Below are 17,238 nucleotides of genomic sequence, written 5' to 3' on the forward strand. Positions count from 1 at the left end.
CATCATCTATGTATTCAAAATATGTACAAAAAATATGTATATATAACATTGCTTATTTGAAATTGAATGAAATTGCTTAGGAAAAAGATTTATTTCATTCCTCTATCTCAAATGTGAGATAAATTAGTAAATAAACAATAGGATTATTGTCAAAATAAATCATTTGTCAACCAAATACAACTTAGAATATGAAAACAAAAAAAATATATTTTGTTTCCACAGGATCATATGTTGGTAATATTTTTTATGTATTCATTTCCCAAATTATTTCTTCAAAAGAAAGAAGATGAAAAAAATAAATTATATTAATTGTTATGATATTATAAAACAATTATTGCCATTGTACAGATTATGTGCGAAAATGGTGGACAACTACGCAATTTACAGTCAAAACACGGTAGGTTAATCTCGTGTTTGTCAGCCGTCACGTAACGTAGTGTACAATTTACATAGCTTTCCTTCAAGCTCGCCTTGCTCCAAGCTTTACCGAGTCCGTGGCTTCAGCCTCAGCCATGTCGGTGTCCTCACTTTTATATTGCCATTAAAGCTATCCGTTAAAGGTCCTTTGCATACTTTTTTTTTTTTGTGTAAAAAAAATCTGTTTTAATTAAACCATTCATTTTATATATAACAAAGAATTACTTTCAATTGCTTTTCTTTGCAATTTCACATACTATTTGATAAATTGTCAAAAGTAGATAGACAATTAATCCATTATAAACAAACATATTTTCCAAGTAGTAGCTACATGACAATGACTATGCTCTTAAAGATAATAGCACGCTAGGCCACTTTGCGTTTACATTTCAACAACCATATTATAATATATCTAGTTTGAAATTGAAATTGAATTTATCATAGGTGAAATTCAAAATGACTAAGACCCACCAATAGACAGATAAATGTCTCAACAACCATTTCAATGTTTGTATCTTCCCTGCTTTTTCTAGATTCATACTTGATAAATTCATTTGTATACAATTTATTTGTTGAGGAAAAACTGTTACTTTAGTTAAACCATTTATGTTGTATATACCAAAGAATTATTTTCTTTTTATTTAATCAAATTATAACTGATTATCAAATAAGTGAAAAACTTAAATCTAATGATTGACTACCATTGTTACACCAAAAAAAGAAAAAAATTTGATATTATATTTTCAATAAATTATGAATACACATGCCCCTTGTTTGGACAGACTCATCATTATATTTTCAATAAAATTTCTCTTCTTTGCAATTCCACACACTATTTGATAAATTGTCAAAAGTAGGTAGATAATTACTTCGACAAAAACAAATGCAGTTTCCAAGCAGCAGCCACATGACAATGACTGTGCTCTTAAAGATAATAGCACGTTAGGCCACCCTGCATTTACATTTCAACAAACATATTACAATGTTGGAGCATATTCATCCAAAAATGCAACAAAAAAACCAAAAAATCAAAAACTGTTTTTACTATTTATTTAGTATGTGCAGTTTTTTTGTTTTTCAAATTTAACATCCAAATGATCTTCAATTCACACCGAAGTTATATCAATGCAAAAAGGACTCAAAGAACTTTCTATCAAGTTATGGTAGCCCTCAAGATTCAATAGATAAAGTGGTCAAAATACTGATCAAATTCAGTGGCAGAAAACGTAATTATAGTGCAACTCTTTGTCATAAGCAAAATTATCACATATACACACTCTAATTTGGATTTCTAAGGAAACATAAAATGTAACCAAGATATAAAGGAAAGTTTCACCAACTTTGGGGTCTTCCACCACCAATCTTCCGCCAAGAATGATTAGATAAAAGAAATGAGATAAAAGCCAACAAAGTTTTTTTTAAATTTTCATTCAAAATGCCAACCAACCAATTACAATGAAGATCTATCTTTTTATATAAGAGGCACAGATGACAATGATACAATATCTTTCACAAAAGTTAACTAAAATTTGCATGAATTAAGCTAAGCTATTCATTCTAAACCAAGCTCATACATAGTAATTAACTAAAAACAAAAATTAGTTTTTTTTTTTTAACTTTAGGAATGATGTTTCCTAATTAGAACAATCAAATTCTAATTTAGTTTCAATGTAACTAAAAACCAATTTTGGGCTCTTTGGGCTTCTCGAAATGATGCTTGAACATTTGGGCCATTGATGGACTTCTAAAGTCACACTTTTGGATCAATTAGAGCAAACTATAGGTTTTGGGCCAAAATTGAAGGTGCAATGCTTCCTTTGCTTGAGATTTGCTAGAGTTTCATTCTTCTTGGCTTTAAAAGTTGCATGGAGACTTAAGGATGACTTGAAACCCAAAAATGACAATGAAGCCGTGTATACATCAAATGTATCTAGTTTGCAATTGAAATTGAATTTATCGTAGGTGAAACCCAAAATGACAAAGACCCACCAATAGAGAGATAAAGGGAGGGCATGAATTTTAGTAGGATCACTTTACTTGACAATATTAGGCTATTTGGACCCTTTTATTATGAGGTTACATCCTCATAATTGGTCTCGTTTCTTTACATATTATATATGAGTTAAAATAAAATTATTTAGTTATGAGTCGATTGCCGAGGTTTTATGTGTTTAAATAGGTTAATTCAATTTTAAAAAATAATTTGATTCAAATAAAATTTTTAATTTAAAAAGTCAATATAACTTCAGAGTACAATTTGAGTAAAACAATTTATATATATATATATATATATATATATATATATATATATATATATATATATATATATATATATATATATAAATCTTATATAATTTTTGAATCAATAAAAATATAAATTTATTGTTATAACACATTAGTAAATAATTATATTTTATAATATTATGAGTTAATGAATATTTATCTATATAAATTGTTGTTTATTATAATCATAAAAGATTTAAACTTTACTTTACAATCAAATAGATTGAATTTTTAAAATTTTTTTATTAAAATGACTTTTTAAAAAAAAAACTAAACTTTAATTATTTTTATTAAGTGTACCGAACTAATTATCTTGACTAAATTCACAAAACAATTTTGATAAACCTTCAAGAGGAGTATTTTGTCACTTTAGCCTTGGTTGTACCGGCCTAAGTTGAGTTTATCTTGTGGTTTGTGGTATCATCCCGTATGGAAAAGTGAGTGTAGGTTATTTCTAAGTTATCTTTGTAAAGGACACATTGCTTTTGTTAATACATATATATTCTTAAAAAAAAATTGAAAAAACGCAAATCCCCCAAGACATTTTCAAGTAATCAACGACTAAACATGACATTTATCGATCAATCATTATTGAATTGGTTCAACTTAAATTTAAATTTGAAAATTTGACAAACCACAAATAGAGGTCAAGAGCCCTAATAAACACACTGAATGAATACAGTTATACTATCAACCCTAACCCAAATAAATTATGTTAGATATATGCCATATTATTAAGTTAAGTGAAAAATTATTAAAGTTATTAAAGAAGGTGAATTTGTTGATGACTCGATTAAGTCAAATTGCTTGACTCAATCTCAAGTTGGGACTACTCTTATTGAAGTTTGACTTGTTTGAGCTTAACACTAGGCCAAACAAGAGCCAACACTGATCTCATCAAATAGCCCTAATATTAAGTAAAAATCATGATAATCAAATTACGTATTGTATCGTATATTAAACTTAATTATCTGTATCATGTATCAAATCGTATTATGGAATACACCTTTTAAAAAATAAAATAATGAAAGTTTAATTTACACGTCATCATTTTAAAAATATTACAAACACTCCTAAAATTTTAAAATTTCTCGTGTACACCCTTACAACATCATTGTTTTATTTAAAAAGGTATATCAATCTAAATTATTAATATGTATTGTATCATAAAATATGTATCGTATCGTATAATACATTCATTATATCTTATTAATTTAACACACCTTAGGATACAAATTATTTTTCATATGTATCATATTGTATTGTAGGATACATATCATGTATCGTAGGCAATAGCGGATCCAATATTTTTGTTAAGGAAGGCCTACATAGTGAAAACTTATGAAAACCCACCAAACATGGAATAAAAGAAATAATACAATAACACAACTAATTTTTTTTAAGCAAAAGAAGCTCTTCAATGCGAAGTGAGCCAAAAAAAAAAAGCATGAGAATTTAATGATCCATTTAAATCTAATATAATAAAAAATATTTACAACAACCGCAATACACAAAAAATATTTCACACAACTTTAGAGTTAAATTACAATTTTAACATAAATGAAATACATAAACAATGAGATGAATTCAAATAACTATATAAGTAATAGATCTTTGGACTGTATAACTCAAATGCAATTTTTAAAATCAAAACTCAATTCTCAATATTAAAGATCCACTCACCTCATTGTGTATGATTAAAAAAGTTAAGTTATAATGGTATGCCTAAATATTTAAATATTTGAATATCAATTATTTAAAAATGAAAACAAATTAGAATATTTGAATTTCAATTATTTAAAAATGAAAGTAAATTAAAATGGTATATTTGAATTGATCCTTAAAAAATATTAAGAAATTTAAATTAGTCATCATAAGTAAAAACTTGTTGACTTTTTTTTACTTTCTTAGATGGAAATGTTGGTAGCTTATTGACCTTACAATTTTGCCTATTCTCATCAATGTGCATTTAAAAGTAATCAATTTTTATCATTATGGAATTGCTTAAAAATTAAGGTTAATTTGCACCTTATATGATTGACTTCTTTCCATCTCATTCTAAAAAACCTAGAACAATACAACTTGATATTGAATCTATATGTTACCTTTCCTTTTACAACTAGAGTTCATTTTGTAATTTATTTCTTAATTCTCAAACATTTATGCCTAGCAAACTATAATAATTATACAATTAATACTACATGACATTCATTGACACCAACACGAAACCATGGATAATTGATAACAGTTTGTATATAAGTTTTTGTAATTACAAAACTTTAAAATATTTAATAGAAAAATTTTTAAAATGAATGTTAGCACCAGCTAGCCAACAACAACACTAAAATACTATTCAAAATAAAGCAGAAACTTCTGATTTAGCCTGTAATATTTTGGACACATAAGTATCAATATAATAGAGGGACTAAAAATGCCAATCAAACATTGCCGTATCTGTTCAATAAAAATATTTAATGATTCTGTTAGTTTAAAGGATTAAATTACTTATTTACCCTTCTTAAGTATAATAACCAAAATACCTGCATAATTATATAATTGAATATACAAAATTACCCTTTATATAAAAATTCAAGTTTACACAACATAATTAATAATAATTTACCAATATGATTTTTTGAGTTACCGAATTCAAGGTAAAATATGTTAACTTAATTGCATTATATTAATTTGTATTACAATTTTTTAAATTTGTAAACAATCATAGTACATTTCAAATATTTTGTGTCTGTTATAATATATATATAACAGAGACAAAATTTTCTCTGAGGAAAAAAGAAAAAGAAAAAACTTATTGACAATGTTGGGGAGTTGAGTCAGGCCTTTTCTCGAATATGTGAACGACACCATTGTTATTTGCAACATCATCAAGGTACATGCAGAAAAACCATCAAAATAATCACAACACTGAACACACATAATAATCACAAAAATGCGAGGACGAATAGAGAGATTGTAACCATCAAAATATGAAAGATTGTAAACTGCCGTTAAAATGCATCTGAATCGATAGATCATTACATCAAGAATCATAAAACGTATCTATTTGCACCATTGGATCAACTATAAACATCAAATCTTGATTTTTCAGATGAAAGAATAGAGAGAGAATAGAGCCTGCAGTGAAAGAAAACTACAGATATTTTAGTGAAGGGGAGCCAAGGAGTCGGATTTTTAATTACTGCTCAAATTGTCGTTTTTACCCTTACTTATGATAGAATTAGTTAATGTTAATTGTTGCAGTAAAACTATGTATACTCATTTTTTATACACAATTTGTATACACAGATGAGGTGTTATTATGTAATTAGATATTTTTTTATTATATGATGACACATATTTTAAAATCACCTAATTACATGATAACAAATCACTATGTACATAAATTGTGTACCAAAAATATATACATATAGCATTGCTCTAATTGTTGATAGGTGGGGATATAGGTTTTAAAACTTGATGGGTGGGGCTTTGACAATGCGTAAAACCTTGGGTGGGAAAGTCCTTTGGCTTTTTTTTATTTAATTTACTTGTGGACCCCATCAGTTTGGGTTGGTAGTAATCTTAACTTGTTCATGAGCGCCTTCAATGGCAATTAAACTTTTATTGTTAACACTTTCAAGCAAAATCCTCACTTTCATGTGCTAATACACTCCAAGTTACTGATTATGAAGCAAAGATTCAATCTTTGAGGAATAAGCCATACCCAGATAATCTTATCCGGGTTTCGAATAGCACTAATGACTTGAACTGTGCTGTGAAGATATTTAAATGAGTCTCCAAAACGGGTTTCAACACAGTTGATACTTATGGTAAGATAAATTTATAGTTTATGAGAATGAATAAGAAAGGGTGTAGTCCTAATAGTATAAGTTAATTCATAGATGAGTGTTTAAGTTTTTGAATCGTTGCGGATATATTTTTGAGATTAAATTAAAACTTGGGTGAGAAATAGTCTTTTGCACCACCCCGCACCCCCAAAACAACCATTTTAATGTTTGCATCATCCCTGCTTTTTCTAGATTCATACCCAATAAATTTGATTGTCTACCATTATTGCTTCAAAAAAGTAAAAAATTTAATATTATATTTTGAATAAATTATGAATGCATACGCCCCTTGATTGATTGCACTCATCATTGCCGCTCAATCTGTCTTGGGCAGCTATTTACTTCCAATTTCTTTTCTTTACAATTCCACCTACTATTTGATAAAATGTCAAAAGTAGGTAGACAATTAATCCGACAAAAGCAAACACATTTTCCAAGCAATAGCCACATAATAGTGACTATGCTTTTAAAGATAATAGCACGCTAGGTCAGCCTGTGTTTACATTTCAATAAACATATGTTGATGTATCTAATTTGCAATTGTGATTAAATTTGTCGCAATTGAAACTTAAAATGACTCTCTAACCAATGTGATTTTGATAATAAAAAATTTTTATTTGAGTTAAATCATCTTTTAAAATAGAATTCACTATAACTAAATAGATACAAACTCAAGTTCAGTTATCAATCTTATAACTACTATAACATATAAATTAAAAAGTTTAATTTTAAAATATTATCAAAAAAAATATTTGAATTCTTACTTTCTTCTGCTTTAAATCCTTTGCATTATCCCCATTTGAGGCAATTGCTCTTCTACCATGTGAAAAGAATATTTTTAATGGTATTTGAAAGGGAAGATGAGAAAGAAGAAAATTGAGACTTACCAATAATAGGGAGGGTATGAATTTTAATAGGGTCATTTTATTTAATAATGTCTGACTACTTAAATCCTTTCATTAATAGAGTTTCATCCTCATAATTGTCTCATTTATTTAAAGATTATAATAGAGTTAAAATCGAATTGTTTAGTTATTAGTTGGTTGTCAAAGTTTGAGATGCTTAAATCGGTTAATTCAATTTAAAAAACAAAATTTGGTTCAAATAAAATTTTTTGAATAAAAAAGTCAATATAACTTCGAAAGTATAATCCAAGTTAAATAATCTAAAGAATTATTCAATCAATAAAAATATAAGTTTACTGTTAATAACCCATAAGTAAATAATTATATTTTATAATATTATGAGTTAATACATATTTATCTATGTAAATTGTTATTTATTATAGATACAAAAGATTTAAATGTTATTTTACATTGAGCCGAACAAGAGTAAGCTCGGATCTTGTCAAATAGCCCTAATATTAAATAAAAATCATGATAGTCGAATCACTTATTGTGTTTATATTAAAAACTTAATTGCCTATATCGTGTATCATATCGTATTATAAAATATATATTTTAAAAAATAATATAACAAAATATTAATAAAATAATGAAATTTGAATTTACATGTCATCATTTTAAATAATATCACAAACACATTTAAAATTTTAAAATTTCTCTAGCACATCATTTTCTCTAAAAATGTAATCAATTCAAATTGATAATACATATTGTATCATAAGATATGTACCAGATCGTATTATACATTCATTATAACATATTAATTTGATATACCTTAATATACGAATCTTTTTCCACTTGAATCACATTATATTGTAGGGTACGTATTGTGTCTCGTTTGCAATGACGAATCCAAGATTTTTGTTAAAAGGGGCTTTCCTAGTGAAAACTTATGAAAATGCACCAAACATTAAATAAAAGAAATAATGTACTGAAAGAAACAATATAGTAACACAACTAATTTATTTATGTGAAAAAAGCTCTTTAATGTGAAGCAAAAATAATTGTGGGAATTTAACGATTCACTTAAATCCAATATAATAAAAAAATGTTTACAACAACAACAATACATAAGAAATACTTTATACAAATTTAGAGTTCAATCACAATCTAACATAAATGAAATACACAAACAAAGAGATGAATTCAAATAACCATATAAGTAGCAAATCTTTAGACTATATAACTCAAATGCAGTTGTTAAAATCAAAACTCAATTGTCCATATTTCTCGTTGTCCATATGATATACATTCATTATATCATATTAAAGATCCACTTATCTCGTTGTATATGATCAAAACATTAAGTTATAATAGTATGTCTAAATAATTAAACATTTGAATATCAATTATTTAAAAATAAAAACAAATTAGAATATTTAAATTTCAATTATTTAAAAATGAAAGCAAATTAAAATGGTAAATTTGGATTGATCCTTAAGACAATTAAGAAATTTAAATTAATCATTTGAAAAATTGGTAGCTTATTGGCCTTACAACTAACTCTTAGTTACTTTAGAGGGGATTTCTGAAAATTGATCAAACTTTTTGGTTTTAATAATATTTCTCTTAATTTTAGGGGATGAGACATCCAAATGGTATCTTTGTTTTGAAAACAATTTTGCCTATTCTCATCAATGTGCATTTAAAAGTAATCAATTTTGATTATTATGGAATTGCTTAAAAATTAAGTTTAATTTGCAGCTTATATGATTGACTTCTTTTCAACAATAAAACTTGTTATTGAATCTATATGTTACCTTTCCTTTTACAATTAGAGTTTATTTTGTAATATATTTTTTAATTCTCAAACATTTATGCTTAGTAAACTATAATAATTATATACTACATGATATTCAATGACACCTACACAGAACCATTGACAATTGATAGTAGTTTGTATATAAGTTTTTGTTATGTTGAAACAAATACAAATTCCTCGTTTGTAATAACAAAGCTTAAAAATATTTAACTAAAAAATTTTATAAATGAATGTTAACATTGACTAGCCAACAATTACGCTTAGAGGTGTCAAATGAGTCAGGTTGTGAAAACTCGGGAAAAAAGCCTAACACGAAAGAGCTTGGCCTGTTATAAAAGCGAGCCAGAGTGGGCCCGTGGGCTATCCAACTTTGGTTGTGGGCCTAAGCATAAGCCCATGGGCTAGCTCGATACTATTCAAAAATTAAAAAAATACTATAATATAATTAATTAATTAATATATAAAAAATTATAAATATTGATAAGAAATAAAAATTTTAGACTTAAAAAAATGAATTGAGTTCTTTGTATCAATTATCAATCTCACATGTATGAGATAATCAAAATTTTAGCTTGATTGAAATATTTTACTTAATCTTTATTTATAATAGGTGAAAGAAGTGAATAATTTTATTATTTTAGATATAGGACTCTTTGCAAAGTGCAAAAATATAAGTGTAAAAGTCTCACATCTAAAAGAATTCAATCACTCATTCTCTTCACTTACTATAAATAAATGCTAAACTAAATAAAAGGTTCAACTAAACTCAAGTTTCGGAACTCATATTAGTGAGACTAATAATGAGAACTCAACCCACCTATTATAAACAAATTTGTCTTATTTTTAATTACAATTTAATTTTCTAACATATTTTCTTTTATTAGAAAATTTAATTTAGATAAATTATTTAATTAAAAAATTATTGTTGTTACTATAGGTCTTGACTTGACCCATTACTATAAGGCTTTATAAAACCCTATATACATAAGGTCAATTTGTGGCCCTCAAGCTTCTTTTAGGTTTGGCCTGATTTGTAAAACTTGCTACTGTATGGGCTCTAGACGTGGTCTGGCTTATAGGCCTTATAGGTCTTGTTAATGTTGACCTAATTTGACCTATTGCTATCTCTAACTATGCTAAAATATCTTTGATAATAACTAAAATAATATTCAATTAAAAATCTTAAATATGTAAAAATCTTAAAAATAATATTCAACTAAAGCTAAAAGATTGAATTGAAAAGTTTAAAGTAAAATAAATTTATGATTTTATAACAAGATAGAACTTAGAGAGTGTGAAGAATATGTGTATATGTGTGTGTTTATATATATATATATTCAAACGTTGAGACATTAAAATTCATAATTTTTTGTTTAACTTCAATTAAAAAAACATTTACTTGTGGGCTCCATCAGTTTGGGTTGGTGGTAATATTTAAGGTGACAAGTGAAGTTGACCATATCTTTGAATTAAAGTGGACTATAAAGAGATTTCCTTTTCTGTTGAATTGAGGGTGGGCTTTGACACCAATTTTCAATTTTTTTCATAATTTATGGGTAAACCTAGGTCTATTCTCATAAAACTCAGATCTATCCTATATAATAGTATACTGGTAACCATGATAAAATTTATTAATGATATTAATACAAATGTTGCTATGCAAATTTTATAAGGTAGAGATGCAGCCCATAAAAGCCCAATGGGCCTATTCCCCCTACTTCAACCCAAAACTTATCCAAATGGCAACAATAAAAACAAAATCTCAAACTCGCGGAGGAGTTCTCTCTTACAAACAGTGCAATACAATAGATTCTCGGCCTCAATCTCTATCACTGATAGTCAGCGATTAAGCTTCCGTGTATTGCTTATTTCAAGTCTTAATTTTCTTTTATTTTTGTTTAGGGTGTTGTTTCAGTGATGCCAAATTGTCTTAACTTGTTCATGAGCGCCTTCAATGGCGATTAAGCTTTTATCTTTAACATTTTCAAGCAAAATCCTCAAATGGGTTAATTTAACTGCCTGTATATCATCACTTTTGTGTGCTAATGCACTGCAAGTTACTGATTATGAAGCAAAGATTCAATCTTTGAGGAATCAGCCATACCTGGATAATCTTATCCGGGTTTTGGATAGCACTAGCGACTTGAACTCTGCTGTGAAGATATTTAAATGAGTATCTCTCCAAAAAGGGTTTCAACACAGCTGATACTTATGGTAAGATAATTTTGTAGTTTAGGAGAATGAACAAGAAAGGGTGTAGTCCTAATAGTAGTTTTGAGATAATAATTATAAACGGTCTTATTTTGAGCAATCGAGTGGATGATTCGGTTATCATTTTAGGCGAGATTTTATGTTGGATTTGAGCTGAAATTAAGTTTCTATACCTGTAAAATACCACTGTTTTGTAGGGATAAAAAAACTAGGGGAGGGAATCCGACTGTTAAGGTTGATGAGAACTTCAAATCTTTTGCCAGATGGGTTGATTTTTAGGGAGTTAATTAGATGCACGTGTGAGATCCATACGTTAGATGATGCGAATTATCTTCTTGAAGAGATGATGGAAAACGGTAGAACACCTGCTGTTGATGTGTTTGTTGATCTAGTAGTAGGACTTTGTGCTATGCTTGAAGGCTGCTGCAATGCTGGTAAAGTTTTTTTGGCAAAAAGTATCCTGGACAAAATGGATGAGAGAAACATAACTGATTGTGATTCTTGGAATATTCTAATCATATGGCTTTCTGAGATTATGGAAATAAGGAAAGCTGATGAAATCTTTGTAGAATGTTTATATTTTCCATAGTTCCTGACTCTGCGACATACTCAGCTTTTGTTGTAGGCAACTGTCGGTTGAGAAAGTATGAGGATGCTCTGCAGGCATTCCATCGGGTTTGTATCAAAAATTGGGTTCTGGATTCTATATCTTATTAGGACTCATGGAAAGCCTTTGCCAGGCAAGAAAAATTTGGAGGCTGCTGAAGTATTTCATGTCATGTCGAAGAACAGATGCTCCCTCAGTCCTTCTTACAGTATGCTGATAGGTTGCATGTATAGCATGGGACAAGTGGATAAAGCAATTAGGCTACGGGGTTTTTCTTACAGTTCTAATACTTTTTATACTACTCTAACTTACACGACAATCATGCATGGATTGTCAAAATTAAAAATGGCTATAGGACTAATGGTAATTCTCTCACAAATTTTGGTGGACAGTTGTGCTATAGATGTGGAAGTATATTGCATCCTCATACAAAGCATGAGTGCACAAAATTGAACTAAGGATTCTGCTTTCTTTTTCAATGTGCTGGTTCATGAGGGTTTAGTGTCTGACCAAGAAACAATGCATACTCTTCTGTGTTGTTTGGCTAGCCAATCTGACTTGCGCATGGTTTTAAGTGGGATTGATAAACTAGTTTCTAATAGTGATACTTTGGATTCATCTATGTGTAACATACTTATCAATGGCCTCTGGAAAGAGGGTCTAAAATGTGAGGCATCCTGATTATCGGATCTGATGTTGGAAAAAAGGTTGGGTACCAGATGCTATAACTCACGGACTGTTGGTTGGGTCTTTCTATTCAATGCAAGAAATGAAACTGTAATTAGAAAGTTTCTAAATTACCCTGGTGGAAAACTTGCCATGATGGGATGTAAGCTTCTTTGGGATCTAATGTAGCCGTTTTGGTTGAGTTGCATGACAAATCAGTCTATAATGGCATATGATTGTAAACATGCCAGATTAGTTGTTCTTTACCTGGCTATCTTATAATCTGTGACATGATGCTACTGCATTGTAAATTCCAAAGGGAAACTTATTTGTCGAAATCTCTATAAATGTTGTGGAATCATTAGCTTTTTGGTCCACTGTATTTTTTTGTGTAGTACTTGTGCTTTGCTCAATTGTTATTATGGTGTAATATGCTCAATACGCACTTGGGAAATCTCCTTGTTCTGTTAAGTCATACTTGATATACTATCAATGAAGTTAGTGCTACGGTATTTAATTTGACTCAGGTCAATTTCTGAAAAATGATCCTGTGGTACATTGCATTTCTGCCCATATCTAGCTTCAATTTTACCGTAAGATTTAGAATTGTTTTTATATATTGGATAAATATGAAAGAAAAAAATTTTCAATTCCCTTCCAATGCAGAATCTTAACATTACTTATTTTACTTTCACAGATATCAAGCAGTGCCCTAATAAGTTTGAACTGGTTATCAACTTGTCCATCAGACTATTTGGATTCATAGTTTTTGAGTAGAATGAAGAGGGCAGAAAGATTATAATCAGAAAAGGATTGAGGTATGAGGGAAGACTGGAATTGCAACCTGCAGGCTAGAGATTGTTGCATATTTAGCAGCTGAAGTTCATTCTTCAACAATAAGATTGTTGTTGAACTCTATCCGACCACAGTTGCTACAGAAGCAGTTTTCATCAAGTTCTAGTCATTGATGTAAACTTTTACCGGTTACTTCGTTGAAGAGTGACAGTTGGTACAAGTTTTCTTCAGCTGAAATTCTCACCAAGGAAATGGAAATTGAAATGATTAATTTAAGATACAAATTGCTGTAAAGTAACAATATAGTTAATGACTAATAAAAAAAGCTATAATTTAACTTGATTGCTCCAATGGGCATATATATGACTTAGCTTGTGTCTCCTAATATTAATTTCTGGGTTTGTCCTCGAATCTGATATACTGCCTAATCTGTGTTATATTTTGAGGAATTGTGTTTTCTGGGTTGCAGATTTTCAAGATTATTAATGAATATTTATGGGTAGTTTTGTTGAATAAGCAGAGTTTAAGGATGCAAGTGACAAGAAAATTCTAGTAGACCTGTTGTTCCAGGCAACCTGCAAATGTAATGTTAATGTCTGGAGATCGAGATTTCTCCAATGCTCTCTGTCAATTGAGGATGAGAAGATACAACATTTTGCTTGCTCAGCTGCGAAAAGTCTTGGCTCTTCTCCTTGCAGTCACCAAGATCATATGGCTCTTCACGAGTCTTGTGGCTTGGGACCCTTGTTTACGACTAAAATTGGTAACAAATTTCAGTCCCTAATGATATGCCTTTTGCTCATGTACAAGTTCCCTCCCTCGTGAATCCTAATCAGAAATTCAGTAATAGTGCTCTAGTTGATATGCTGGAAGATGAAGAAACCTGTAAATTATCACCACCCTGGTACTAATTATAATCCCAAGAGTTCTGTTATGGGCCTTGCCTGGACAAATTTGCTCATTTCAACCTCGCTTAAAATGGTTATCGAAATCATTATCCACCACAGTCTTTAATGCCCAACAATCGCCCTAATTGTAATCAACTCGTAGTTCTGTCCAAAAAGGTAGTGAAGTCACCAAATTTGATCCTATTAGCATGAATCCGAAGCCTAGATTTTGAAGTAAGTTGCAAAATGGACATATAGAGCATAGGAGGCTGTTGTTTTTGTCACTAGTAAACTCAATTAACATTTCTAGTAGTGTCATATGGGGAATGCAAGGGTGTCCAAAACCTTCTTATTATGTCCAAAGTTGTATAGGTGTAGTGTTCCTAGCATTGAACTCCTTGAAAAGTAAGATGATAATGGCAACTGAAGGTAATATGGTCGATTGCATTTGATGTGGGGAGCAAATGCATCGGAATATTGTAATTAAAAGGTCCTTGGAAATTGATATTGATCAGTACATGGTAGTGAAGCAAAACATTGGAGCTATGAACTTGTATGTTGATAAGAATGAGAAACTCTGGAAATGTGTGAACCCTATTGTTGGTAATCCTACACAAATCTCAGAAATGACATGGGAAAGAATTAAAAAGCTTCTGATGTCTCCTGGAGGACAATCTGCAATAATGGCTTCTCAATGCAGGTAAATTTTTTTTTGGTTGTTTAGATTAGCCTTTCTTGGCTTCTAGGATTTATAAGCGGACTGTTTTTTTATTCTGTCTTGTGTGCTTTTGCATTTTTGTTTATAGGTATGAAGTTGGTGCTACATTGAAGAATTTGTGCTTGACAGAGTTTACATTAGGTGACATATTTCAGATCTTGAATATGGTAATTACCATAAAGAAATGGATTATTCATAATCAAGCTGGATGGCAGCCGTTTATCATTGCTGTTGCAGAGTGCAGCCCTGAATTAGGCTCTAAATCTGGTTCACAAAGTTTCAATCTTGCTATCCATGGTAAGTTAAAGGGGCCACTTGATAGTTCGAAAGGTATTAAGTGTATATAGATAGATGATTTGTTGCAATAAGGTTCCTAAAACAAAAGTCTTCTTGTGCCAAGACTCATTATGTAGGTTTACTAATGATGAAAGTTGTTACACATGATGGCTACTGTCTAGATTTTCAATTAGAAGTTTCAAGTGAAAATTTGCTAGATGTGTCAAAGAGTATACAATGCAAGGCTCTGAGGTACAAGAAACTGATCATCTGCTCTGCATCTTCCGGATTCTATCAACAATTGCAAGGATGATCCTGCTGTTTCCACATTTCGATGAAACATATTTCTATAGAAAAATTTCCTGCCTCTCATATAATTCGTGGTGCCATGAGAACTCTAAATGCAAGGCCTAATTTAAAAGTGGCATTTGAAGATGCAAGAGTTTGGTTAGTTTGCAGAGAAGCAGATGACACAATTTACAGAAATTTATGAAAAAAACATCCAAATGTAAATTAGATAAACATAGAAAATGTTCTGGTGGAAGCTTCTCATTCTCCTATGATCACATCATACTATGACGGTATCAAGATGAGTCACGCAAAGGTTGCACAATGCTGTAAAGTTCTTTTTTTTCCGTATTCTCAGAATAAATAGATTTATAAATTCATCCCTCTGCAGCATCAGTATAGCAGTTGGCCACTGTATTTGCTGTACTTCTTTGAAAGCTGTATGGTTCTTAGAGCTTGTGAAACCATTATTCCCTTGGCTATAATCGTTATATTGAAGTCTCCTGTATGCAAACTTTGATAGAAAGATCAAGTGTTTCTTATTTTTGCCCCCGTTTGGATAGTGCTTCCACTTTTGCATTGAAGCTTTTCTTGCTGTTAAATTGCCGCTAGTTTTAAGGTTTTCAAGCTTGGAAAATAGAAAGTTTCATACTGTAAATACCAATATTTTATGGTACTTATTTGAAAACATTATTGAGTTGGTTCATAAATTTAAAATCCAAATAAAATATGTTAGATTTATGTTATATTATTAGGTTATATTTGAATCAAGTTTAAAAAATAATTGGCTCAAACAAACCCTAAATAAGTTCAACTGAAACAAACTCGGGCTCTAATTCAAGAATTAAATATTTTGAGCTTAAACTTTAGAGGTGTTCACTTTGCCAAGTTTATGAATTTGGAAATTTTTTATATGAATTAATTAAAATGATATCGTTTTAATCAATACACATTAAAATAATGTCATTTTAGTTATTTTTTGCTTGATTCGAACTCGAACTCAAGCCAAACTCGACTTGACCTCTCTCAAGAGCAACTTTGAAACAAGTTTAAACTCAATTTGATTCGAAGCCAACCCTACATATTATCAACTAAGTTAAAAATTACTTCCTAAGTTATCATTATTGATGTTGCATTAATTAACATTTATAGATATTTTAGATAATCTCACAAAAATATCACTATGCAAATTCTATAGGGTTAGAGATGCAGCTCAAAAAAGCCCAATGGGCATTTCCCCCTACTTCAACCCAAAACTAGTCCAAATGACAACCATAAAAACAAAAACAAAATCACAAACTCATGGAGACGTTCTCAATTACAAACAATACCTTATATACAATGGCCACAATGAAAATATAAATCAAATTAATATTTTATTATTATATAATTAAATATTTTTTATCATTATAAAATCATCCATTCCTAAAACATTATAATTAGTACACATAATTTTACTCTTTATCAAATTATTTATCATAATATTTTCAACATTATTAATACAAATTTGATGCATTATCAAAGATTGTTGAAGTTCTTCCTATTGTGGTTATAAAAATCGGATTGGACCAATCT

At 29.5% G+C, this 17,238-nt stretch overlaps 1 protein-coding gene across 3 annotated transcripts; it reads left to right on the forward strand.

Annotated features, from left to right (window-relative positions):
• The first annotated feature begins 10,969 nt into the window (after positions 1-10,969).
• On the forward strand, positions 10,970-15,565 carry LOC123208902. Of its 3 annotated transcripts, none has more exons than XM_044626533.1 (3): positions 10,970-12,862; positions 13,397-15,081; positions 15,188-15,565. In XM_044626533.1, exons 2-3 carry the CDS (start codon positions 14,846-14,848, stop codon positions 15,444-15,446), a joined length of 495 nt encoding a protein of 164 aa, XP_044482468.1. In that variant the 5' UTR covers positions 10,970-12,862; positions 13,397-14,845; the 3' UTR covers positions 15,447-15,565. The 3 variants fall into 3 exon arrangements, with proteins under 3 accessions (XP_044482468.1, XP_044482469.1, XP_044482470.1); XM_044626534.1 differs by having other exon boundaries at positions 10,970-12,396; XM_044626535.1 differs by having other exon boundaries at positions 10,970-11,429.
• The last annotated feature ends 1,673 nt before the right edge of the window (positions 15,566-17,238 follow it).

This window comes from Mangifera indica, chromosome 2, assembly GCF_011075055.1.
Source record: "Mangifera indica cultivar Alphonso chromosome 2, CATAS_Mindica_2.1, whole genome shotgun sequence".
NCBI classification, from domain to species: domain Eukaryota; kingdom Viridiplantae; phylum Streptophyta; class Magnoliopsida; order Sapindales; family Anacardiaceae; genus Mangifera; species Mangifera indica.

What these genes read in the sequence shown, in the direction of transcription:
- LOC123208902 (XM_044626533.1), top strand. Translation starts at nt 14,846, where the DNA reads ATGCATCGGAATATTGTAATTAAAAGGTCCTTGGAAATTGATATTGAT. An exon ending in ATAATGGCTTCTCAATGCAG is followed by an intron (nt 15,082 to 15,187) that starts GTAAATTTTTTT and finishes TTTTGTTTATAG; the next exon opens with GTATGAAGTTGGTGCTACAT.